Source organism: Brachionichthys hirsutus, chromosome 2 (assembly GCF_040956055.1).
Source record: "Brachionichthys hirsutus isolate HB-005 chromosome 2, CSIRO-AGI_Bhir_v1, whole genome shotgun sequence".
In the NCBI taxonomy this organism is placed as follows: domain Eukaryota; kingdom Metazoa; phylum Chordata; class Actinopteri; order Lophiiformes; family Brachionichthyidae; genus Brachionichthys; species Brachionichthys hirsutus.
The window spans coordinates 7,470,979-7,497,264 of NC_090898.1; the positions used below are offsets into that span (position 1 = coordinate 7,470,979).

Consider the following 26,286-nt stretch of genomic DNA (forward strand, 5'->3'; position numbering starts at 1 on the left):
CACCCTTTTTTGTTTGTGCAACATCAAAAATACTAATGTTTATTTTAAATACGCCCGTAAGTGTCTAAAAGGGAGTTGAATTTTCCTTAACCCATTTAACATGTAACTTCAAACACTTTACCCTCTATCAAAATGCTCAGCGTCTTTGCTTCTGCTAATATTATTGACTGATTTTGACATTTTCTCAGTGAAGACGTTGGAATAAACTGTTCCTCCTTAAGGTTCAATCAACCTCTAAACGTGATCAAACTATAGAAGGCACACAAAAATTTCCGTGTAAATAAAAGCGAATAATACATTGAACGTCTTTATTGAATTCACGGTATTTAAGAAAAGTAAATTCACCAACTATTTGAAGCATAGATATGCCATATTTCTCTGACAATGTGGATTTGTTGCGTGAAACTAGCTACAGATTTTTTTAAACGAACCTTTACATGCACATACAACACAGATTTGCATCTTATTATTTCACAAATCAGTAATATTAAATATAGCCAAAATTTGGTGCAACCGATTGCTTGCATTTAACTATATCCATTGATTAAATGTATGTTATTGTCAATATGTACATTTAAAAATGATCTACTGTTTCACAGGACACAAACAGTAGGGGGTCTTTCGAGAGCACAAAGGTTAGGAATATTTCAAGTGTTGCCGATTAGACTCCAAATGGCTGCGATAGACTGTTATCTATCGCCTTTCACAGCAACACATATACAAAAATCTCTCCTGTCACAGTATTTGTGTGAGAGTTGTGGCACAGTAGGACAGTTTTGCGTAACACACAACTTTTTGTAGATTTACTGCTTGCAGCGCTTCGGATCAGGGCAACGAGGGGATTTTTTTTGTGAGGGAATTTAATGGTCACTTGCTATGTAAGACACGCTCCCCTCCATTCTCCCCCTACTCTTCTCGCTCCCTCGCCTGCTGCTCTGCCAGATAGAGGAACAATGCAGCCTTTCTTACCTGTCGAACGGTGAACATTCCAGCTCCACTAAACGCAGGTTTCAATCCTGCCTCCAACCTACCCCTGCTTGAACAGGGCCCTCTCAGCAATGCCAGCTCTGACGCCAGGTGCTCCACATCACACTCCTCATAACTTTTGTTGGGATGGATTTGAAAGGACACAGTTCTTGTACAGTTTGGCTAAGAAGGAGACAACTATCCTGATAATTTTCTTTCATTTAAGTTGCTTAATTTGATTGTTAAAGTTAAATTGCATGAATATAATGAAAAGTGCCTACATTATTATTATTTTTATTTTTTTAATCGCGTTTGATTTTCACTCGTCAAGTCCTTCGGTGTAGAATTACAGAATGATTATCATGGTGTGTGCCAGACTGTTGGTTTGTGGTCTGCCTTGTGGCCCAAAGGGAAATTTGGAAGTGCTATCAAGGATACAAGAGGGCAAAATGTGTTGTGTGGGTGCTTTACAGGAAGATTGCGTTTGTCTGCACAGAGCCAACCCATTTCTGCCGGTGACTGTGTGTGTGCAGAGAACAGCGAGAGAGAGATGCAGTAAAATAAGAGATAGGGAAGAGGCCTCATGTGCTTTACAAATTGTGACCTGCTACAGAACAACTTATTTGAAAAAGCATAGAAATTAATTTTTTCTCTCACTTTTTTCCCCTCCTCTTCTCAAAACCAGGATTGTGCTTAAGATCAGATGCATCTATTTTTTTTTTTTTTACCCAACACCTGTTGTAGAAGCGGAGAATGCTGCTCAGGTATGTCCATTCACATCTTCCTTCCATCGGTGTGACAGATCTTTCCTTTTTGCAGGTTAAACTATACAGAGAGGCACAACCTTTATTTGCTGTTTTTCCAGGCAGGATATTTCAAATCTAAATTGAACAAAGACAAGAAAAATGTAATGATTAACCTTCTATTTAAATTGGAAAGGTACATTTATATTAGTGAATAGACTTTTAGAATTTAGGTTTTTCATTATGCTCACTGTGTTGTAAACCTCTTTATTTTACTGACTGAAGTTGTGAATAGATTTAGTTATAATAATTATATATATATATTATCACAAAGACAACACAGCAGTATAAAATAGTTATGTTTCATAACACTGAAAAGCTGCACAAAACTAACACAGCTAGTTTACTTTTAGGTTGGTAAGATAAATTGGACATTTAAGTTATAAAAAATGTAGGAATAATCCAATAACTCCATCCTTATTTAGCATTTTGTCCTGTTAATTCTAAAAAATGTGGTATCTGTATTATTGTCAGTGGTTATCAGAAATACATTTCAAATTAATTTACAGCAGTCTCCTTGTTCAGGCATTAAAATTCCAAGTTAAGATATCTGACGATAACAACTTAATGGATTTAGGTTCAAAATAATGAACTCAAAAGGCACTCAGTGATCATTTCCAAAGCAGCAATCAGGCCTTAGCCCATCTCAGAGAACGTGCTGTTTTCCCGCAGATATTCTTATCAGGGTTTGGCATATCTGCACCCCGGAACAGCTGATGGGAGGAGTCAACTGTACAGAACATGTTCTGTGTTGAAGGGAGCTTACACAACACCCAAACAGTTACACAGTACAGACAGTCTGCAAAAATGTCATTCATTTATAAGACATGTGTGGCTGACGGTATTATATGACCATGTGGATTGATGTGGATGTTTGTTTGATCTTAGCTTGAGTGAATATTTCTTGACTCCTATTTGGCATCTCCAAATTACGATGCAGAAGGAATAATGATACATGAATACTATATGAATGATTACTTGTTGCTTTTGCATCCCCACAAGGTATACTGTTGGGAGAAAGAGCCAATTCTGAATGTGTTCAACAGCCAGCTATGTCCCCACTCTAAGGAGAACCTGTGAGGTGGGCCTGTCGCATAAACCACAACAAATAATGAATCTAAAACTGCATCCTTATAGACGATCCTTTTTATTATTAGGTATTACCTGCTTCAGGCAAGCTGTGTGGGGCAGAGCTCATGTCGACTTACTTACCTGGAGTCAGGCTTCATGGAGCCCCTCAGGATGCAGAGATAGATGTGGCTTGGCAGGAGTTGATGGCCATCACAGACCTGCAGGTAACTTGAACACTGACATACTGAAAGTTGTAACGCTGTTGTGCAAAAATCCATTTTGTATAAACTTTTATGATATTCAATTCAACTCATTTTTTATTTCTATAGCGCCAGTCTATAACAGAAAGTTATCTCAAGGCACTTTACAGGAGTAGCAGGGAAAGACTGAACCCAACTTGACCCACAAGAGCAAGCACTTTGGCGACGGAGGCAAGGAAAAACGCCCCTTTAACAGGCAGAAACCTTGAACAGAACCTCAGACTCAGAGTGGGCGGCCATTTGTCTGGACCGGTTGGGTTGAGAAAGAGAGTGAGAGAGAGACAGAGGAAGCACGACTGAGAGACAATGACAGAGAGGGAGAGACAGTGATAAGGACAGGCAGGAGCGGACAAAAACATAATGTATTTACACTACAACTAATATATAATTCATATATCACCAGGTTGTAGTTTTTAACAAATGCATCTAAGAACTTTCCGTACTGAACCCCATAACAACCTCAGCAGACACGGATAACTTTTTCCAATTGACCTTAAACAGTGACACATGAATGCTATTCACTGTGTAATGTTTATATTTGAACAGATTAAAGTCAATTTAAATATTAATGGGCAAGTGCTGAAATAAATATGTTTGTTGGAATACATAACGACAGACTGAAACATATTTTCAACTGGTGAAAAGCCGATACGCAGTTAGACGAGAAAGGAGACAATGGCACATTTGACTGGCGGCAGAATGAAGAAATTGTGAGAGGGGGGTGGGGGGGGGGGGGCAAGTGATATATGTCACTATAGTAGCCCCCCTGTACCACACAATAGACATCTGTTTCCAGGTGCAACCTGATCACATCCATGAAAGACCTTCATGGCCTGCGTGTTACCTGCTGAAGTGGGGACAGATTGTGTTCTATTGATTAACCAGATGAATTGTGAAAGACACCGTTTCCACTCATTAACTTCTTAACACACCTTATAAATCCAGGGATTGTGTGTAATTATTTGCATGCCAACGTATTTGTCAGTCATAACCAACCGGCCATTCCTTTGGTGTGTCCCTGTAGTTTGACGGCTCCAGTGAAGGATCCTATGAAACAACCCAGTGCCAAAGACCGGAGCCTGCGGCCCCCGTGGGAGGATACGGGATGGCCCCGTCACATTCAGGGTCTCCCCCGGCTGCTTGCCAACACAACACCCCCCAGACTTACGATGGATGTTACCCTGAAGAGTTGACCCTCTGTCAGAATCTTGGTAGCAGCGCAGATGTATTTTACGGACACTATGGATCTCAGCTCAATCACAGAATACCCATCGCATCTCAAACACAGCCGTTGCTCTTGGCACCAAGCGAGCAGATGAACGCCTCAGGTACCAGCCAAATGCACGGAGCGGCTCATGCGTGTGGAGCTCAGGGGTTCAGTCGGAACATGACCTGGACCGCACACGCACAGCATTTGCCTGCTCGCTCAGCTGATGATCCGGAGTCCGACTCTGGTCTGTCACTGGGTTCTACTCCACCTCTGGCCTCCCCAGATAATCCTGCTGCCGGTACACCAGGCTACCAGAATATAGACATGGGTATGACTTATAGTGATCGTGAACCAGGCTCCACTAGAACCAACATCCAGTACGCAACGGACTACCAGTGTCAATCTAACTCCTACTTAAATTTGACCAGCTTGACACCACAAACCACTTCATGCCACACACAAACTCTTTGGTCAGTCAGACAGCAGGGAGATGATACCACCGGTCTCAGGGACGTGTACCCCGACTCTGGGGCATCCAGCAGAGGGGGCTCGCAGACCAACATGCACGCCCCTGCTCCAACAAGCAGAGACGAGCGGCGGGCCATGACCCTGAAGATCCCCTTCCCCATGGACAGGATCATCAATCTCCCAGTGGACGACTTCAATGAGCTCCTGACACAGTATTCTCTGACAGACAGTCAGCTGGCGTTGGTCAGGGACATTCGGCGAAGAGGGAAGAACAAAGTAGCAGCACAAAACTGCAGGAAGAGGAAGCTCGAGAGTATAATACACCTCGAGAGGGAACTGAACCAGCTGCAGGCCCAAAGAGAGCTTTTGAGCAAAGAAAGACTCAAATTCAAGCGCAGCTTGGCTTTTATGAAGCAACACTTCAGAGAGCTCCATTCTGAAGTCTTTTCTCATTTGAGAGACGAAGTTGGCCGACCATTTGCAATAGATGAATACTCTCTTCAACAAACTCCAGATGGTAACATATATTTGGTACCTCAAACAATCTTGGAAACGAGGGAGTAAGCTGAAGAGGGGGGGGGGGTTGTTTACTGCTTGTTTTCCTATTGATAAAACGTTGGCATTTTTGTTTACTCATTTAATTTCTTTTGATAAATTCTAGTATGAACTGGCTTACGTGGTTCTGACTTCAATCTCGACTTGTCATGCATGGAACAATAATGCAGTTCAAATGAAAGGAACACACCATTAAAAAACATATAAACTTTATTAAAAAGAAACTGCACAGCAGCTAGTCGTGTTGAGAAATGCAATGGATTGATCAGCAAACCTGTGAATACAAAGAGCATATTAAAAACAATTTCAAAATCTATATGTGAGAAGTTCTGATGACTCGTACCTGATTGAGCCATTGTCCCTGAAGACAGAGCCAGGCTTTGGGCGCCACGTGGAACATCCTAACAAAGCAAGGAAAACCCAATTAGTAACAAATAATTTTTCATAGACCATAGCATGCAATATAATGTAAAGGCCTCTGTACAACTAGGCGGCCAATTTTACATCAACATTGGTGCAAGTCAAAATACTTATTTGCAAATGTTAAATCATTGGGCTGCGCAACTCGCTATCGGCTACATGCCCCAAAAAAATAAAAATAATAACTATCAGTAGTTGAGAAGTCTGGTCTTACCTACAGACAGCATTTAAGCCTTTTGGTAGCAGCTGTCTGCTAGCCTCAGGCTTCTGCTCTCACTCTCCCCCTGCTTCAATGATCCTGGCGATGGTTTTGCTACTTCTCTCCCTCAGCTGGCTTCCATGGCTAGCCTCAACGACTTTGCGTGTAAGCTAGCATCCTCCAGGTGATCTTTGCAGAACTCGGGGGGGTAGTCTGTACCAAGTGATGACTCCATTGTCTTTGTAATGATGTTTTTTTTTCCTGAATCAGTATAGCAGTGTCGCATTTCTCACATCGTAGGGAAGTTAGCCCACGTCAAAGAGCCCAACGTGCATCGTGGTCTTCATTCCGCCATAGTTCGTCACCTAACGCCGTTCTCCCTCCCTTTCCCAAATCACTCAAGAGGCTAACAAGACTTAAAAAACTGAAAGATCGTTTATTTCAGCTTGATGTGATGCAGTTACAAATAAAAATCAGACTTAAAGGAAAAAAAGCTACATAAAAGCTTATTGGAATGCAAAGTTTCCAAAAATAGAATGGAAAAAACAACAACAACATGTTCAAATGATGACCCTCCACGATAATCTACTGTTCATCTCTTCTTTGTAGCAGCTGTAACCTGCCACAACTGTTTGGCTGAGCAGATTTAGGAGGTAAACCTGCAGCTGCCCTGTCACTTCGCTCGCTCTCCTCTCCTTGCTCTCCTCTCCTAAGTAATCAGTCCTGTTGAACAATATGGGACAACATTGTTAACTGTCTTTCATAACCTGAGATCCATAGAATATCTTTAAAGGTATCTACACTTAAGAGCCCCTGCAACCATGAACTTTCTGTGTATGATACAAAAATTCCAACATCCCTTGCTGTACTTACCACTTCGCATTTTAAAATCGTGGACGATTATATCCACTATTAGAGCCGCCGCCGCCACCATAGCCGCCTGAAAGTCAATGGAGAATGTTTACAGAAACAATTCGGAAAGTAAAATACCGATTCTTAGATCTGCCATCTCTCATACCAAAGTTCCTGCCGCCGCCACCACCGCCGCCGCCGCCAAAGTTGTTCTTCATTGGACCAAAATTGGAGGCTTGGTGGTCGTAGTTGCCCATGTTGTTGTTGTTGTATCCGCCGCCGCCGCCACCTCCACAGTTGCCTAAGATCAGAACACATTCACGATCTGATATCTGAAGCAGACACGCAGAGCAGGTTTACTCAAGCTAATCTAAATCTCTTACCATAGCCATTGCTATCATATCCATTCCCTCCATATCCTCCGCCACCCCCACCTCCACCGTGGTTGTAGCCTTGGTTATAACCTCGACTGCCGCCATTATATCCACCATGACCACCTCCGTAACCTAAAACATGAAATTAGTCCTATACCAAAACCATTTTTCTCTTCTTTATCTGAACTTAAAATGGACAAGTTGTTTACATACCTCCTCCATCCCCTCCATTGTTGTAATTGAAATGACTGTCATCTCCAAACCTACCCCTGCCGCCTGACGGAAGCAAACACGGCAGTGTCAAGACACGGTACTTCAAAAAAACCACTTATGAATTCACGGGAAGAAACGCCTTACCCTGACTGAACCCTCGGTCATATTCACTGTGCCGGCCATTGTTGCGACCTGAATGAACGAAACATATTTAATGCTAGAAGCATGTTTGTTTTGTATAAACTACACGTGTTGCACAAGCCATTATTTCAATGTAGAGTACATCTCATACCTATTCCTGAAACTTGCATCTCCTGCCTTGTGAGAGCTTTCCTCACCTCACAGTTGTGAGAGTTGATTGTGTGGTATTTTTGGACTGTGGGCAAGAACGCTCTAGTTCATATTCAATTCAGTGTAATTGAGCATCCATTTAAAACAATCACAAGCAGAAACGGTACTTACTGACAATTTTGTCGACCGAATCGTGGTCATCGAAGGTCACAAAGCCAAAGCCCCTCTTTTTCCCAGTATTGCGGTCCGTCATAATTTCAATTATCTCAATATTTCCGAACTTGATAAAGTAGTCTCGCAGGTGCATCTCCTCCGTGTCTTCTTTGATTCCACCAACAAATATTTTCTTCACGGTCACATGGGCGCCTGGTCGGCTTGAGTCCTGCGATCACAGACCGTTCGTGCAGTAACTATGCGTCAGTCTTCCCCCCAGGCATTTGGTGAGGACATATTTTGTCAAATGCAGCCAATTCATACACACCTCCCTGGAAACGGCTCGTTTGGGCTCAACGACTCTTCCGTCCACTTTGTGGGGCCGTTCATCCATGGCGTCATTAACTTCCTGTACTGACGAATAAGTAACGAAACCGAAGCCCCTGGACCTCTTGGTGTTGGGATCCCTCATGACCTGAAGAAGCGGCGTCAATTACTCAAATTTGTTTGCTACGTGTTTCGAGGAGAATGCGTACATCGACAGAAAGCTATAAATAATAAATGTTTGACACGCTTTCCACTCACCACACAGTCTGTGAGCGACCCCCATTGCTCAAAATGAGCTCGGAGGCTTTCATCCGTGGTCTCGAAGCTCAACCCTCCAATGAACAGCTTGCGGAGCTGCTCCGGCTCACGTGGGACCTTCACAGAAAACAGACAAAACACAACATCGATTTTTATTCATAATCAGGTTCCAGATAACTAGAACAAATCGTGGACGATTTAGCGATGAGTAACGACACGCACGCAACCAAATCCGTCATAACGCAGCGCCCAATGTCTGAAATACACGTCCAACAGGTTTTGAGCAAAAAGCAACGACGCCCAGCGAGCTGCTGCAAAATGGCGGCCCGATAGCTGTTTATGAGGGGAGGGGAGAGGGGGGGGGGACACGGCGTTCGTGATATACTCTGAAAATACAGCCTACATTTATTACATCGTTACATACTCTGTAGCAGGTGTAGAATACCCTAGAAATGCGTGTCTAACTCGGCGCAATCTATACGGTATTTTTTCCACTTTTCGAGATCCTGCAATGAAACCCTGTAAGACTCACCATAAACTGAAGGGATGTAAATAATAAATGCATGTTTAGATAAAATCCCGCTAGCTAATCATTACTTGTACATTTCTTGCATACAAGACGGCGAGAACAAAAGGCCACGAGACCCTGCTGATGATATAAAATGGCGGACTACGACGCTCGCAGCTGCGACAATTTGCAGATGCGTTGAGTTACCACAAAATAATCAAACTACGGCTTTTAAGACATACACCCGACAGCAAAGCTAAATTCTCCGAAGAGATATACTCACATCTTTCGACATGATGCAGCAAACAGCGAAGCCGAGAAGACTAGCGAAGTGCGTCAGAGAAGCGCTGATCGGAGTCCAATGCGCAGGATATGTAAGAATGGATACGCCTCTTTCGAGCAATAATTGGTCGCGCAGCAGTCTGTCGTCATCAGTCACTCAATGTTTATTGGGTCAGCGTCAATCAGTCACTACTCATAGCCAATAAGATACTTGCATGACTTCGGTACCCGTGAACGTGAATATTCAATGTTGCATGTCCGCACAGTGAACATACAATAATAACAACATTAATACGGCTGCTTTACTGATAGAAGGAACAAACAAATAGCACATGAAAAAGGTGTATCGCTAGTTTTTAAATGAGTTGCGCCTTTCTCATTGCAACGGGATTTTTATTTATTTATTCCCCCCCCCTCCGATATTCCTAATTTTGCAGATGACCGCAATTGAAATAATCATTACACGTTTTGTGTTATCATCTGTATTCCTTTATGCGTGCTGTACACCTGTGATTATTCCAAATACGGGCGTTATATCTAATTATTATTTTTGTATCGAGACGCGCGACATATTTAAATAAACAAGTCTGAACTACCGATGAATTAAATTATGACGGATTTTAGTCGCTAGTGAAATATGTAGGTCAACTTCTGACCGAGGGGCGGGTACTTTTCATTGTGCGCCCTTAACCCGCGCTTTTTACGCACACGCATTACGCACACGCAGGCTATATGCTAACGTAGCTTCTGAGGTGGCCTTACAGCACATAGGTACACACACGACACGAACTTTCGCTGCGATTAGCTGGTCAACCCCGGCGGCTTCCACACCCGAAGGGTAAGAACTATTGTCCGAACATAATCGAGCGCTCCTCCGCTGCAGGCTTCGCTTTGTACTTGCTCGTCGATGTTAAGCAGCGTTAGCTTGTTGACGCATTAGCGTGTATGCTACTTGCTTTAGCAAGTCCTTTCTAGCCTATTGATTAGCTTGTAGCGTATGAAACACTTTGATATATTAGCCGCGATGTGCACATGGTTCCCAATACAGTTATATAATCTTTAAATTTTAATGAATGTCTATCGAGCTTTACCGAGGGCCTTCTAGACAATTAGCTTGTTTCATTTATTTTCTGGGCTTGTTGCAGATTGGAGTAACAATAAATACATGACATTCATTGAAATGTGTTTCTCTAGCTTTTATTTCTGAAGTATACGTGCTAGGAACAACAACAACCTTCGTCTATCTGTTACTGAATCCACGAGAGTTTCGTGAGGAATTGTGTCTTGTCTGTTTGTGTCACACAGGGAGGTACCATCGGCCTGCGACAGCGTATTGATCACCCATAAACTTTGCTATGGGCAAAAAGTCTCGCGAAGAGGAGTCATCGTCCTCTGATGAGGAAGAATATGTTGTGGAGAAGGTGCTTGACAGGAGGGTGGTGAAAGGAAGGGTCGAGTTCTTCTTGAAATGGAAAGGATACTCAGAGTAAGTCGTGCTCCAGCTAATGTTTTTAATATAGTTATACCGCTTCGGATTTACCATATAGCATCCAGACCCACACATGGTGCAATTACAACGAGTTTGGGATTAAATATTTCACGAGTTTGATATTTTTGAAGTAAAAGATTAGTAAATCGGACACATTCGCATTGTCATTACAATATTGTTTATCACAAATGCTTCTTGATGGCATTATTCGTTTGTCGTAGGTAATCAAAATGAATTCAATGGTTGTAAAACAGCTATTCTATCGTCTACGTTCTGATCTTCCTCAGAAAGTACAATACCTGGGAGCCAGAGAAGAATCTGGACTGCCCCGAGCTCATTGGGGAATTCATGAAGACCTACAAGAAAAGCAGTGGTGGGAGTTCTACACCGAGTAGCGGGGCTAGCAAATCAAGCGCGGGCCCGTTGGGGCGTTCCAAAGACTCAAGTTCCTCAAAAAAGAGAAGCTCAGATGATGAGGAGGAGGGTGGAAGTAAGCCAAAAAAGAAAAAGGAGGTACTTAATGTGCTTGTTCATTTTTACATTTAAAGTTTAATCGCACGCAATCCGATGTATGTGAAAGTCAACAGTGTGCAGAATATAATGCATTTGTTAATTTTACGGTGTGACATTTACATCCTTTCTCACACTAGATTCGTAAGTTACACAGCAGGGAGTTAAAAGTGTCTTACTACTACAGATAATCTAGTTCAAAAGTTTGTCTACAGTCTTCAGTTCACATTTACTTATTCTATCACAGAAGAATACACTTTATTTTTTAAATCGCATGCCATTTGTCTCCTGGCATTGAAATTTAAATAAACAATCATGTGAAATGAAGATACATAGGCATCATTTTTTACGGTTTTATTTGTAGTGATTTAATTCTGCATTATCCTGTTTTTTCTTGTCTGCATGTTACCATTACAAGCATATTTTGTATTTATTGAAAACTCAATGAATCTGCAAACATGCATTGTTTGTGTCTTCTACACCACAGTCCCCACAGCAAATCATTGTTCTCCACTTCACCCTGTCCTTTGCATCGTCCTCCCCATCACCAGCCACTCTCATGTCCTCCCTCATTAACACCATGTATCTTCTCCTGGGTCGACCTCTAGCCCTGCTCTCTGGCAGTTCCATTCTCAACATCCTTCTATCGACATAGTCCCCGTCTCACCTCTGGACAAAACAATCAAAGTCTGGTCTCTGACCTTATCTCCAAAACGTCTAACCTTCACTGTCCCTCTTGTCTCATTTCTAATCCTATCCAACCTGGTCACTCCCAAGGAGAACCTCAGCATCTTCATCTCCACTTCTAGCTCCGCCTCTTGTCTTTTCCTCAGAGCCACTGTCTCTCAGCCGTCCATCATGGCTGGCCTCACCACTGTCTTGTATAGACTTTTCCCTTCGTCCTCGCTGATTCTCCTATCACAGAGCACACCTGATACTTTCCTTCATCCGTTCTAGCCCGCCTGCACACGATTCTTCACTTCCTTTCCACGTATTCCATCACTTTGCATGTTTATATACACAGAAAGTTGTGAATGTTTTGTTTCTAATTTTTGGCATTGCAGGATGACATCCTTGTTGCACGTGGGTTTGAGAGAGGACTCGAACCAGAGAAGATCATTGGGGCGACTGACTCGTGTGGAGACCTAATGTTTCTTATGAAGTGGTATGTTTGTTATGCTAATCTCAAAATTTTCATGAAGAATTTATGCTTGGCCCAGCTTCGAAACCGTGAATGAGTCAAAATAGTAAATTGAAAGTATAGTTGTTTGGAATTGAATGCCAGTTCAGTGTACCTGCAGAGCTCCTAACCCTCGCAGTGAATAGAGTGACATGAGCCTCTGGTTTTAATGCTTTTCTTCATTCGAGATATAATGTAAAATCTTCACACAGCGAATCTCAAGGTGTGTTTCATAGCCATAGTTTAGCTAAACTGAGTTTGATGGAAAGGCTTTAAAAGTACAGATTATATTTCTAAGACATAAATTGTCATGACTGATGACTAAAGTTGTCAACTTTGGAGGCAGATTGTGTTTTAGGTGTAACTAACAGATGCTGATTTTTATGGATTTTTTGTCGAGAATAAACTTAACAAAGCTACTCTAAGCAGCTAATGATTGCTCATTAGTGAGCTGTTTCTCCTTGCAGAAACGAACCTTGTTTGTGAATGTTAGGGAGTTTCTCAGCTATTTTCGTCTAACATTATGCAGATCAGTGACTTGATATTTATTATTGACAATAAATGTTTCCGATGCTGCAAATGAAATGTGCAGTTGGAGGTAATGAACATTTTGCGCACTTATGTTTGTGTAATTAGTTGCCATCATGGTTTTGTCATGCAAACATTCTTCTGCTCCTGATTGCCACACAAATAACTCAAATTCTCTCCATTAGTGTTTCAATTTAATCAAGTAGTTTGCTTGTTATCTTTCTTACTGAGCTGATATTTGCTGTGGTTTGTAACCATCAATCCTTTGGTTCTGTGGGTATTGTTCGACAGTTTCTGACTGACTACACTGGTAATGGCATTAACTCTAACGTTACTGAAACTGCAGCTCTCAATATGCCAGACTGCTGCAGACAAATTACCCATCAGCAGCACTAACAGCCTAGCTGTCTATTCATATACAAACAGCAAATCACACCATAAAATGTTATGTTACTGCACATTAGCTGGTTGGCTATGTGTAGCACCTCATCACTTGTGCCGGAGCAGATTTGGCAGGTTTTTTTTGTCTCAAAATGGGGCAAACATTGCACCATAGTTATCAATGTATTTTTGGTAGTATAAAAATAATAAAACTGTACAAAACAAGAAATGCATATAAATCATTCCACAACACATGAGTTGTTTGAAATGCTGTCTTACTGTTGGTAAACGGTAGTTAAATGATTTGCGAATCATACAAATGTACTGTATCATTAGCCTTCTTTGAAAATGTCCAAGACGGTTGCATCCTTGCACACAATTCTGAACTAATCTTAAGGCCTATTCTTATCTTCCGCAGGAAAGACTCTGAGGAGGCTGATCTTGTGCTCGCCAAGGAGGCCAATCACAAGTGCCCACAGATTGTTATAGCCTTCTATGAGGAACGTCTCACCTGGCATGAAGATGGTGACAAGAAAGAGAAGGATGCTGTCAGTGCGTGAGTGCATCTCCTCAGGAGAGCACAAGACCATCTCCACTGCAGGGACTACCTTGAGTCAATATTTTTCACCCCCCAAACACCCCCCCTCCATCCCACCCCACCCTCATGCTTCCTGTGTACCATGCCCAACAATACAATGACGACAGACACAGTTGTCACCTCCATCCACGCTCAATTCGAGCACACGGGGCCAGACTGTGGAGAAGAGTCCATCAAACAGGAGGAGAAGCTGTAGTGGACATGGGTGATATGCTACTGGGGTTAGGGTTTCTGGTGTCCTGTCTTTGTATTCTCAACCTTATTTTTAATGTCTTAACACATGTTTTAGTGCTTTTAAGATACTGTTTTTTTTTTTTTACCAGCAATGTCTTTCTGCATCCATTGCCATCTATTTAAAACTTGAGGGTGAGAGGGGGCGCCAGCTGTTTTTAACCATGAGCGTGGCCCGCGTCGAATGCACAATCCCCATTCGACAGTCACAGTGTACCTCTTGGCTTTAAAAACCCTATAACGTCCCCTGAAGGTAAACCATAATATCTCTTCAGGAATAAACTACCGGTACCACAACAATTTCCCAGCTGCGTAATTGTTTCCTTTTTTTAAAAACTTTTTATCCTTGTAGATTTGTATAAATTCTCAATTTGAAAACTTGCAGATAACACAGGCCAATCATATGTACCGTATATATTGGATCGATATACTTTGTTAAAAGTCTTCATTGCTATGTCTTCTCATTTCCAAGTTTGATATTTTTTTATTTTTCTTGAAGTTATTGAAGAAAAGTACAATTTAAAAAAAATAATAATAATTTTATGGCAGGGGTTTATTTTTTACTGCAATGTTGTATTTGGACCAGTCTCATGCTAGGTTAGACTATCTTTCCACATGAGAGAAAACCAGCATTCATTACCAGATTGTGGAGTCTCCTGCTTTTTGGCTAAAACATGAAGATCTTGAACACCCTGCAGTTTTATTGTGGTTCTTGTTCTTAGTGAAATCTTTGCTTTTCAGATTTTTCCCCCTTTTTTTTCTGGTAAAACTTTTTTACATTGTAAAGTGCTGAAATCCATTGAACAACTCGAGAAGTTGTTTGTCATTGTAATGTTAATTTGAAAAATTAAACCAGTTTCTGATTGGATATCCGGGGTCTTATTCCACCAAGGAAGTTTCGGTTTCGCTTGTAAATTTGTTTGTTGGTTTATCAATGATATTGACGCCGTTTCCGTGAGACTTGGTGAAATGATTGTTTTGGAGAAAAGGGCATGATGCGTTGCAGGATTAGTTTTAAACATGTTTAGCTTCTTTTTTTAATGTAATGGGCACTTCTGTCAAGTTTCAAGAAATCTATAATCTTTCAGACAAATGAAACGGAGGCAATAATGTGAATCTCTTTGGAATAATCAGACGAGAAGGTTGACTGAATTAAAGTTTTTCTCAGTTGCTTTGGTGCTTTTCTCACATCACTATTAGCATTTGCACAGCGGTTAGTGCATTTCTCAAGACAGTTAGTGCAGACTGCAAAACCTCGTGGATAACCTGCAAAGGCAAGTCTTCATGTCAATGAAACTCATCAAAATGAGAAGTCTTGACACCATCGTTTATGAACAAGATAATCAAATGTCTTTGTCGTGTCTTCATTATGACAGTTTATTCTCTGTTTTCCAATGCAAGAAAAAGGTCAGAACTCGGAGACGCGACCTGAAAATGCTTCAGACAGCACTATACACACTACTTGTACAGCCATTTGAAAACTGCAGTAAAGTTACACATTGCTGTAGTTAGGGGACTGAGTGAGTACAAGACACTGAATACGTGTGTTTCACATCTTTACTGTATATGCTCTTTGCAATTCTGCAGCATTGTGCAAAAGACAAATACACTACAGTCACTTATTTAGAAGAAACATAAGAAACACCCTTTTTGTAGAGCTGATCAATATAACAGTACATATTGTACCTGAACATTGGCTGGATGGATCTTGATGAAAACAAATCTGAAGGTTAGTATTGGTCTAATTTCGATCCCATTAAATTTTGAGAGTGATGTGGAAGCCTTTTTGGATAAAACAAAATCTGGATTTTCCCATTTACTTATAATGGAGACTTTAAAAAAAAGTTAAATATGCATTCAAATCTCTCACCACAAATCAGTCGTAAAGGGGTCCAATATACACCATCATGCAAAATGTCTTCTGGATCTGATCCAGAATGAGGGGAATGAGCTGCTTGGCGGAGGTTTGCGCTCTCTGAGTTCTTTTCTAGTTTAAGATAGTTTCAGAAGAGAACAGATAAAACTTTATAGAAACATCAGAACATTCATTAACACAAAGGAGGAAAACAACTATTTGTCCTGAGGAACAAATCTTCGTTGGCCGGGGAATCCGCTTTCAGCCTTCTGGAGCATTAGCTACTCTCAGCCAAGAGATGGCGCTGCTTATCAACAGCAATGCAAAGCCCACTGTAGACTTCCCAGTCAGTTAGTATTCCAGTCATTCCCGGTAAGAACTTAAAGCTGATTACAACAATAATTCATCAATTATGCTTATGATCTGGCATAAACCTCTGTTAGACCTCCTTGGCTGGGGGGGGGGGCATTGATTAATGTTATTTCTACTGACTTTAAATCACGTCTTTCTTTGAAACGTCGACTGATCATCTGACTTTGGCTCCTAACTTCTGCTGAACCCACCTGTATTTCCACAAATTCATTTCTGCAGTCGAGCATGAAGTGTAGAGACACCAGGATATAACATGTCAGGCTGCTGTGTTTGTATCATAAAGAAAAAGAACATAACATGAAAACTGAAAATTACTTAGCTTTGATGGGTTTTTTGTCATTTTATGCCTTAATTAGATAGAGATATAAATCCATAGAAATTAGGGTAATGAGAAAGAGATGGGAAATTATTCAACAAAGGTCCCTGACCGGCTGCAAAGCAAAGACATTATGTTCATGCCTGGTTGGTGCCTTGAGCCCCAAGGCCACCCCACTTCCATTTGATGTAATGATGCAGCCATAAAATATTCAGCCTGTGTAAGGGCCATGTAGCTTGACTGACACAGAATATGTAATGCTGTAATATGCAATGAAAAGTTGTTTTTTTCAATTTGATAATGAATCATAGAATACGACGAGGAAGGAGTGGGTATGCCGGGCAATTTCTAATAAACCCACACGTAAGATTTAAAGACGCACATCCATTTTGTCACAGTCTGGCCCCGCGACAAAGTCTGTGAATTTGTTGTTCATTATATAAATACGTGTCAATGAAGAATAGCAATATCACTAATGTATTGCAGCGGAGGCTGAGTCTAATCCTTGTTCTTCACTCACCACCCTCTTTTTCTTTCTTGGTGCCTTTTAGAGTGACTCTCTCTAATATCTGCATATCCACGTGCATGCTCGCGCACGCACACACACATATGCACGCGCACACACAAAGTGCTGCTTAGATACGTCTCAAGTGATGGAATTTTCCTAGCAAAAAGGCTTTTACACTCCAAATGGAATGCAAAGGTCACTAGTAAATTTCCAGCCCCTGGGACCATTAAGCTGGGCAAAGGGAGCGAGCAGCAGGCTGTTTTATGGAGCCTGGAGCTGTCTGCTGACAAAACCCGGGCCAGTAGGGTTGGTTGGGAGCTCTGCCTGTGCCCTGTGATGTGTGTGTTACAAACAGGAGGCAGTTCTGGTACACGGTGAGTTGGCATGAAGAATGAAATGCAATCAAACCTAAAAAATCTAAATGAGGAAAATCTGATTTATGACTGCTAGAAACTGTAGTGTGCGCTTCAGCAGCATGGAGTCAATAAGGAGAACTTGTTTTGTTTGATTGTCTTTCCTTCAGGATGCACTCGTGGATTTTGAAACTAAAGTATCATTCTGGATTTGAAAACCAAGTCTTTGTAATATTTTGAATTGGGAATGATAATTGATTTTTCAATCAGGCGTGTCTCAATAGTATAGTATACTATAGTATAGTAAAGTAACAGAGAGCATTTTTGGTATACATTTATTTCTCTATTTATGCAGCCTGCATGCACTCCCTCCTATACGTATAGTGTAAATGAGATCCACAGGGTGCTGCCCACTGTAGAGGTGAGCTGCACATCTACACCAAATGAGTATCAGGGGAGCCGTGGAAATGGGAAGGGACCGGCGCGGTGGGCCTCGTCAGCTTTAAACAGCTTGTTCAAGGTTACCACTAAAACGGCAAACAAATAAATGTGCACTCATACAACAACAAATGCACACGGCACACTGCACCACCTCGATTGATCGTCAGTTAGTATGTCTGCAAAAATGGTGGAGAAAAAAAGAAGTGTTGTAGGTCATGGGCGTCACGGGGGGGCAGATGTGGCCTTGCTCACACTGTGGTCACGTCGGCACAGCTGCCCAACAGCTGTCGCCGTATCCTTGTTGCAACCAGATAAAAAGGTCTGCAGGGATGACTGGTGCATCGTCCCTCCGCACAGAGCAATGGCGTGTGTGAAGGTGATTACCAAGTGATGCTCTAATTTGGCTGGCTATCACACTTAATGTGCAGTAAAGCACTACAGACAAAGCTTCCCTGTACTGCGCCACGGCTCTCATCGCCAACCCTCTGCCTGTTTCCCCTTCACAGCCTCCCCCACCCCCCGCTCCCCCCCACACACAAAACCCCACCCCGCTCCTCCCTTCATCTCGTCTCCCCACCAGGGGAAAGAGTTATAGCCGCCATAAAAGGCAGGTAATGCATTGTTAACTAATTCTGTCTGCTCAGAGCTGATATATCCTCTGCACTAAATCTCTATGCTTCCAATAAAATGCAAATGCTAATGCTTGCCCTCCACGAGCTGATATCATTTTTAACAGGCCAGAGGTAAAGGCTAGAGAAGGGTGGGGTGGGCCAGAGTGCCGTCTGTGACACGGTGGGGCTCTGAACTTTCATGGCACATTCTTTCATAAAGGAGACCTCCAAATCTGAACCACACGCCACTCGTCAAAGGTATACATACACGTGTGTGTGCAAGTATGGATGAAGGTTTGTGTGTGTTTGCACTAGTGTATCTCTGATAGTCGATATATGGGAGCGCATAAACCTACTAGTTAGTTATACTTAGTGTGGTATTCAGAACCTTTTCAGGCGCCATCAAATAACAGAACAGAAGTTGCCTGTGCATGTAATGCATCATATTTCCATGTTAATAGAATTGTCATACTTTGTATAACCTTGGGCTTCTAAATATTGATCCACTTCTAGATTTTCAATTATCCTTTTTATTTTTTCCTGCCATCTGGAAAGAACCAGTGATTTGTGCTCCTTCATATCTGGAGGCTTGTCCTGTAATTAGACCATAAATTAATTTGCAGAGAAGAGAGAGAGAGAGAGAGAGAGAGAGAGAGAGAGAGAGAGCAGGAGAGATCAGAGGCATTAAGTAAGCCCTCTGTGATTGGAGAGAGAAAATTGTAGGAGGCAACAGCCCAGTGGTTTATTCACTATAATAAACTAACTGGATTACAAATTCCAGCACCATAACTTTTCTTTCCCTGCATGTCCCTTTTTGTTTTTCTTTTAAGTACTTAAAACCCTGCTGCTACTAATGGTTACTTATAAGTCAGTTCTTCAATAACTGGCTCGAAATTATCCACTGACATAATTACACCTAATTACTTGCAGTGCAGCAGCAAAAATGATTAGGAAAAATGAGGCATATTAGTGTCCAAATGCGTGTGAAACGTCCCTCAGTGGGTTTAAAATGACCCCCCCCCCCCCATGCAGGCAGACAACAACTGTGCCCTCTGAACACTCTTTATTTACATTACAGCTCAAGTGGAGGTCTTAAAAACCCAATGTATCTGGATGGATTTTAAATTGGGAGTATATGCTCTCTTGCTAGATTAGCACATTTCCCCCTGCTGCTAAATTACACACAGTCACTGATTGGGGCTGTTGTTGCACGGCAACCACAGCTCACTTACATTGCCTTGTGGAATTTCACATTCTACAAACTCAAGTCAGTCAGCCTCGAGACAATTAGCAGAAAATTATGTAATAGCATTGGCTTCTGTTGAAAATGAAAGAAGGGCACACACACACACATACACACACACGCACACACCCACACACGCATGCAGACTGCGAGTGCAGGTACCTGCATCATAAGATACCGTTCTTTAAGAAGGACCACAGCTGCCAGCAGATTCTGATCGTATCCGGCGGGGCTTGAGAGGCGGGGCCAACCAACCAACCAACCAACCAGCCAGCACCTGCCCCCCCCTCCCCCCTTTCCTCCATCACGGTCTCAAAACTCAGCCCTGGCCTCCAGGAGGAAACAGGCCGGACTTCCACGCAACAAACAGCATGTGTCCCTGAATTTATGATGCCGACTTATTGGCGGCCTTTCACATCAAAAGTCATCTTGAGTTTCCTCGTCTGGCTGTGTGTGCAGCAAGCGTTAATCCATTAACAGTCAGCGCAGACACGTACAGGGGCTGGCTTTCTGCCAGCCCTGATCCCTGACCCGCTGCTGACCACAGCATTCTGCTGCCTCTGCTTCCACCCGTTAGCCGGCCTCAACATGACACAGTCCCATAAACTATCTAATGTTACACTGTATGTGGAGGTGAAGTATTACACGCTTTGAGGTTCAATATTCAAGGCTTACAAACCAAGTGAGAAAAGTCAACAGCCTCGTTTTAAGTAGAGACTGGAGGTGGAAAAAAAATCACATCTGTCTACGGGACGCCACACATCTCACGTTTTAATCGTTGATGTTGAATGAACGTGGTGTTTCAGCTCATTCTATTTCCATCAAGGATTAGAGTTCAGAGAGGCCATTAAAGCCCTAGGATCTTCTCGGGTGGTTTTTGTTTCAGCAGGAGACATTGAAGTTCATATTAACTGATCCACAAGGAATAGTTCTAGCAGAGTTTAAAATGTTGCTAAGCTTCAGAGTGTAGAACGCTCCAAAACACGGTCTGCTGCTCAAGGGGGGTTCCTGAGCTGATTATTGTTTAGTGGCTTATAAAGCCTTAATAAATACCTTATAAAGCCTAGTTGCACAACAAATCTAGCACATAAAAGAAGGCACAGATGTTACTCCACACAGGATAAAGGGGCTCTTGACAGGTTCTCAAATTGGTTTTATAATTCAATATTACAACCACAACCCTTGTAAAGGCCCTGTCATCTCCCAGGGCCCACAGGATATATATACATTAACCACACAGCAAAGAGCTCACAGTCTGCACCCTCTAGTCCATTACACTGATTAGTAGTAAACATATTTGTAATAAAAATTTAGTGAAATAGAAGAGGACGGCCTGTGCGCTGATTCATTGTAAAGTCGTGGCGCGATATAATGTGCTCTATAGGCGTCATACTATCTGAGGGCGCGGCAGTGATTCAGAGCTTTACTTACAGGATTTGTGACACATATGAGACGCTTTATCCAAACGGCTCGTGTCTAAATACAGAATCCTTCATCTGAACTGTTGGACAGAAATGAACCAAGGCAAAGCGGTGCGGCAGATGTCTGGCAAATGTGAGAGAATTTGGGAAGTGCACCAGACCAAACAGATGTACGTCGGCAACGGAGACACCTCCCACTGTTATTCCTCATTCTCAGCTGTCTGACCCCCCACTTTACCTGACTGTGAATTTGTCTAATTTCCTCTTTGCCTCCCACCCCCACCCTCTAATTTAACTGTGCTCGTGGTTGCCTGATTTGAAATCTGTTAGTCATAAAAACCAAACAACATTTTGCATAAGCATTGACGGAATGTTTTTAATGGCACATATTTTTTATACCTAGGCCACGGCTATTAGTGGAAGAAGAGCAGGAGAAGAAAAGGTGGATCATATGTTTCCACTTTTGACCTCCCCACTTTGGCATGTACGCACCTGGTTCAGTTTAGAATGCTGTTGCTGCGGAATAGCTGACGGCAAGGCGGCTGGTGGTTTCATCTCGGGGAGAGGAGGTCTGAATGTTCGCACCGCACACTCTGTTCCGAAAGGTTGTTTCGTGTGTGTTCCTGTGACACAGGCACAAAAATCAAAATTACATATCACAAGTTGAGACATGAATAGAAATGTTTCACCTTTGGGCAACATCGACAATCCTATTTGAAAAGGAATGAGCTTCGCACTGTTGCAGCTCGAGGAAAAAAACAAATTATCTTGACTAATTTTTTCACTTCAAACTCATTTTCAAAACACATATTTTAGCCCCAAGTATGTGAAAATGTATGTCAGATGTGTTGCCTTGATGATGGGAAGGGCAAAGCGCGGCCGACTATATGAGCCGCTCATCTGTTTCCTATTGGAGGAAGGGTTTCTGGCAGGAAGGGCAGTGGCAGTAGATGAAGGCAGGCTGGTAAGAGAGATGGGTAAAAAAAAAAAGAAGAGAGTAAAAGGGTACAGAAACAGGAAATGACATTTGTGACCCACTGAGTCCACCTTGCCAGAAACCCCTGGCCACAGCCAACCCACTGAGCCGACAGTTTCCATCACCTGCTGGTTTTTGGTGCTCTCACATAAATCCAGGTGCTCCTGAATAAAGCTCCCTTTCTCCAGCAGCTTCGGGAAGCCAGAGGCCTGCAAGTCTGTCGGGGTTGTGCTATGGCAAAAGTAAAGCTCTACCTCCCTTTGAGAACATGTCAGCTCCAAGGACTGACACTCAGTTCAAAGGGGGCCGAGTGTTGGGGATTTACATCATGAGCCTGCTAGTTCAAAGCTTCCTTTATAACATTCTGCATCTCATCAAAAGAAGCTGAACCTCTCAGTAAAAGGTCGCAGCATCTTTTCATTACTGCTTCTTACCTGTCTGTCTGACACTAATATGAGCCTTGTCCACTGGGAGGGGGGGGGGGGCTGTCAGCGCTCCCTGGCTCCGCACCGCCCCCTGGCACGCTGATTGGGCGCTGCAGCCGCTGAGCTCATAAACCCGAGAAATCATTCGTGACTCCAGCCAGAGCTCTTTACAGTACCTTCAGCGCTCCCTGGTGATGGATTAATGCACTGTTGTTGTCATTTTATAGCCATTTTATTGCTCTGGCGCAATTTACCAGGCTTTATGTCCGGCGGAGTAACGCGCATGCGCAGGAAACCGTGCATTCGCAGACAAAGGGCACCGCTCATCCGGTCACTACGCGTGCGCACCACTCATCATCAGCCGCAGTCTCTTTCTCTCTCTCTCTCTCTCTCTCTCTCTCTCTCTCTCTCGCACACACACACACACACACACACACACACACACACACACACACACACACACACACACACACACACACAGACACAGACACAGACATAATCTAAATCAAAAACACGATTCATTCAAACACGAATGGGGGTACTGAAGAAGCGAGCAGATGAAAGCAGCAGTAGTGAACCTTTCAGCCGGCTGATGGACTTCACGTTCACTGCTGCTGTTTCACACTCTCACCACCTGAGGGCAACCATCACTCAGCAAGCCTGCAGGAAATAGCATTGCGTCCTCCAATAATATTGTGCATTTAAATATTTATATACGTATAACTGCTGTTTAAATCTGTCCTTTGTTCAAGACACCGAGGCTGCCTGCGTTCTCTCTGCAACTGTGTATGCGGATACTGCATGCAGAGTGAGAAGGTTTCCTTTGTCGTGCCTCCGATGACAGATCGGGCCAAATGTGGTTGGATGTTGTCATGTTTTAGATTGACATACATGATAATAAATATATGACTCATTTCAACAACCAATTTTCACATTTAACAAAGCAAAACACATTCCTCATGTTAATGAGACGGCGTTTTAAAGTATACACACAAACCACACAGCTTGATCTGAGGTCGCTGTTGAAACATGTGGAGACGTTTTGCAACCTTTTTTTTGCCAAAATATTTTCTCCCTCATGGCGTGGGAAAAACAGCCACACACCTACAGCACAGTCCTCTGATTAAAAAACAAAACAAACACCTGGCGTGCATTTCGCTCAGCCTTACATGCCATTTTAATATCCATCCATTTTTTTTTAAACACCTCTCCTCTGCAGGGTCGCGTCAAGGATATCTTTACCATCTGACATTGAGCGAGAGGCGCTTTTCTGGCTCTATGATTATTGCAATCAGTAAATTATTTGCCTTTTTGGTTACTTAAATTGCTATTTAATTCATTCATATGACTGACACATAAAAGCCATCTCCTGGTGAATTTAAAATCAATGAAATTTATTACCAATTCAATACAGCCCTGAAAATTCACCTTTCAGGGGGGCAGAAACAGAGATACTCATCACGATCAATTTCCCCCCTTTTTTGTCCACCTACGTTGTACATATTGTGTCTTTTTAATTTATGTTATTTTTCATCAATTGAGTAATTTATTTTTATTTTATTGGTATTGTTACATGTCGATTATTTATGTACGAAGGACTTTCAACGTAAACAAGACTGCAAGGGCTTTTTTGAAATGCTCCTATTAGACAGGATGTTTGACTGTACTTGTACTGTAATACATACTACTGTTTGACTGCACATGTACTCTAACATTCTATCTAATAAATATATTCATTATCATCATCACCAAACGCAGAGATGCGGCAGATCGGCAGTCAGTACGGGGAACAGCCACCAGAGGGAGGACAAATGCTGTTAAATCCAAGGAGGTGTCCGACCATTAGTCTGCAACTTAAAACATTAAAAAGATACATCATTGCTCTTATCTCTTCCAGAATGAATTACCATTGTAGATGCATATCAGCTGCCATAAAATCATGTCAACATCAAACAGCTCCAGCTTTTCTTCTTTCGCCTCCCTGTCTGCACATCTATTTCCAGCCTTGTGTTGCCTGTTTGGTGTAAGGGCATACATGGATGTATGCCTGTGTGTATATGTCTTTCGCATTTGCAGTGTAAAGCACAATCTTTGCATGGACCTGTAACCTCAGAGGCTCTTGCGCCCTGAGAGGTGCTGATCCATCACTCTTAATGGACGAGGATAAGTTTCAGCCAGTGAAAGAGAGAACAGACAAAAGAAAGACGATTTATGGCAGATGTAGAAGTGGAACTCCTGGCTGTGGGCCTTGATCTGAGCTGGGCTGTGGCTAGGCTAGGCTCGGCTACGCCCCGGGCCAGGGTCATTCACATGCACACCCCCACATCTCTCTCTCTCTCCTTCTCACTCTCTCTCCTCCCCACACACGCATTACTTCAGGCCTTCAGCTTCAATTCCTACACCCCATCCCTAAAATCCAGGCCTTTCTCTTAAGCGTTTGAAGTTCCCCTGCCCCCATCTTCTGGACCAACTTTTGCGTGTCTAGCTTTTTCACTGAGTGGTTAGCTCTGCATGGTGAAATATGGACCGGAGACCTGTTACATGTTAGCTTAGCAGATAGTCTAGGTGTAAATTATATGGGAGTCGCTGGCCAGCCTTTATTTATGAGAGGCCTGTCAGGTGTTTAGGTGTTGGAGTGAGATGTGTGGCTTAAAGTATTTACTTCACTGTAAATCAGGTCACGCAGGCCATGTCTGTTTAGATTGTGCGTGTTTACATGTCTGTGCCTGTGTTTGAGACGGTGTTTTTGCTGGGGAGACTATGTTTGGCCAGGTTGTGTTAATGTCAAGGCAGGGTTGTCATTGCTTTGTTGTGCGTGTGAGGCCATGTGCACGGTGTTGCACGGTCTGTCTTGTCTGGAGGCCATCACGGCTGATGCAGATGGGCCGAAACATAAGCTAGAGTCATACTTATTGTGCTGCCTGACTAACAAAGATGCTCTTTATAGATTCCCTCAATACCTACACCTGGCATCACTATTCTAGGTTATGAGCAAACATGAAACGTACTTAAGACTTCCCTTTCCCTTTGTGATGCCTTTGTCTGTCTTTATCCCAGACATATCATGTAGAGGTGTGTATGGCTATGAATGTAGCCCATCTGAAGACATCAGGTATCACTCAGCAGGTAGTTAGACCTGTCACCGGATGATGGATACTGGCTCTCAGACAGAGGAACTGCTGCAAACAGGTTGCAGAGACTCTGTATTTGTTACTATTATCAACACACAAGGTGCTGCCTATAGTGTGAACTGTAGCTCACCTTCTGTTTTCCCTATTGTGTCTTGTTTTTTTTTTTGGTGCAGTCTTGTCTCACTGCAACAATGGCATGGGACTTAGCTGGAGCGTTTACCCCCCCCCCTCCCGAACGGGAGAGCGTCGGCCCTTAAAGTGAGACCAAAGGCAAATGGGAGCAGAGAGTAGAGGAGAGATGAGCCAAGTTAAGGTTGAAAGGGGTTAAGAACATGAGACAGAAAACTCTGAAGAGAGATCGAGTGGATGAAATGAAATGGGCGGAGAGGTGGAGAACGAGGGAGAGGAAGAGGGACAGGGGATGATGTGCTCGAGGCAGGTACATCTGCATTCTCTCCAAACACAGCATAGGTCTTCCTTGGGCGTCGCTATCCCAGCAGCACTCAC

At 42.8% G+C, this 26,286-nt stretch overlaps 3 protein-coding genes across 3 annotated transcripts; 2 read left to right on the forward strand and 1 right to left on the reverse strand.

Moving 5' to 3' along the window:
* Positions 1–2,802: 2,802 nt before the first annotated feature.
* nfe2 (nuclear factor, erythroid 2) lies at positions 2,803–5,342 on the forward strand. Its single transcript, XM_068751793.1, has 3 exons — positions 2,803–2,850; positions 2,927–3,064; positions 4,125–5,342. Exons 1-3 carry the CDS (start codon positions 2,803–2,805, stop codon positions 5,340–5,342), a joined length of 1,404 nt encoding a protein of 467 aa, XP_068607894.1.
* Positions 5,343–6,364: 1,022 nt separating this feature from the next.
* Positions 6,365–9,284, reverse strand: hnrnpa1b (heterogeneous nuclear ribonucleoprotein A1b). Its single transcript, XM_068743628.1, has 11 exons — positions 9,212–9,284; positions 8,421–8,537; positions 8,164–8,310; positions 7,854–8,064; positions 7,684–7,767; positions 7,536–7,583; positions 7,392–7,454; positions 7,188–7,310; positions 6,971–7,105; positions 6,826–6,892; positions 6,365–6,675 (listed from the first exon to the last, which is right to left on the reverse strand). The coding sequence occupies exons 1-10, from the start codon at positions 9,221–9,223 to the stop codon at positions 6,837–6,839; spliced, it is 996 nt and encodes a 331-aa protein (XP_068599729.1). The 5' UTR covers positions 9,224–9,284; the 3' UTR covers positions 6,365–6,675; positions 6,826–6,836.
* Positions 9,285–9,944: 660 nt separating this feature from the next.
* Positions 9,945–15,260, forward strand: cbx5 (chromobox homolog 5 (HP1 alpha homolog, Drosophila)). Its single transcript, XM_068743638.1, has 5 exons — positions 9,945–10,048; positions 10,516–10,696; positions 10,987–11,212; positions 12,274–12,374; positions 13,717–15,260. The coding sequence occupies exons 2-5, from the start codon at positions 10,566–10,568 to the stop codon at positions 13,856–13,858; spliced, it is 600 nt and encodes a 199-aa protein (XP_068599739.1). The 5' UTR covers positions 9,945–10,048; positions 10,516–10,565; the 3' UTR covers positions 13,859–15,260.
* The last annotated feature ends 11,026 nt before the right edge of the window (positions 15,261–26,286 follow it).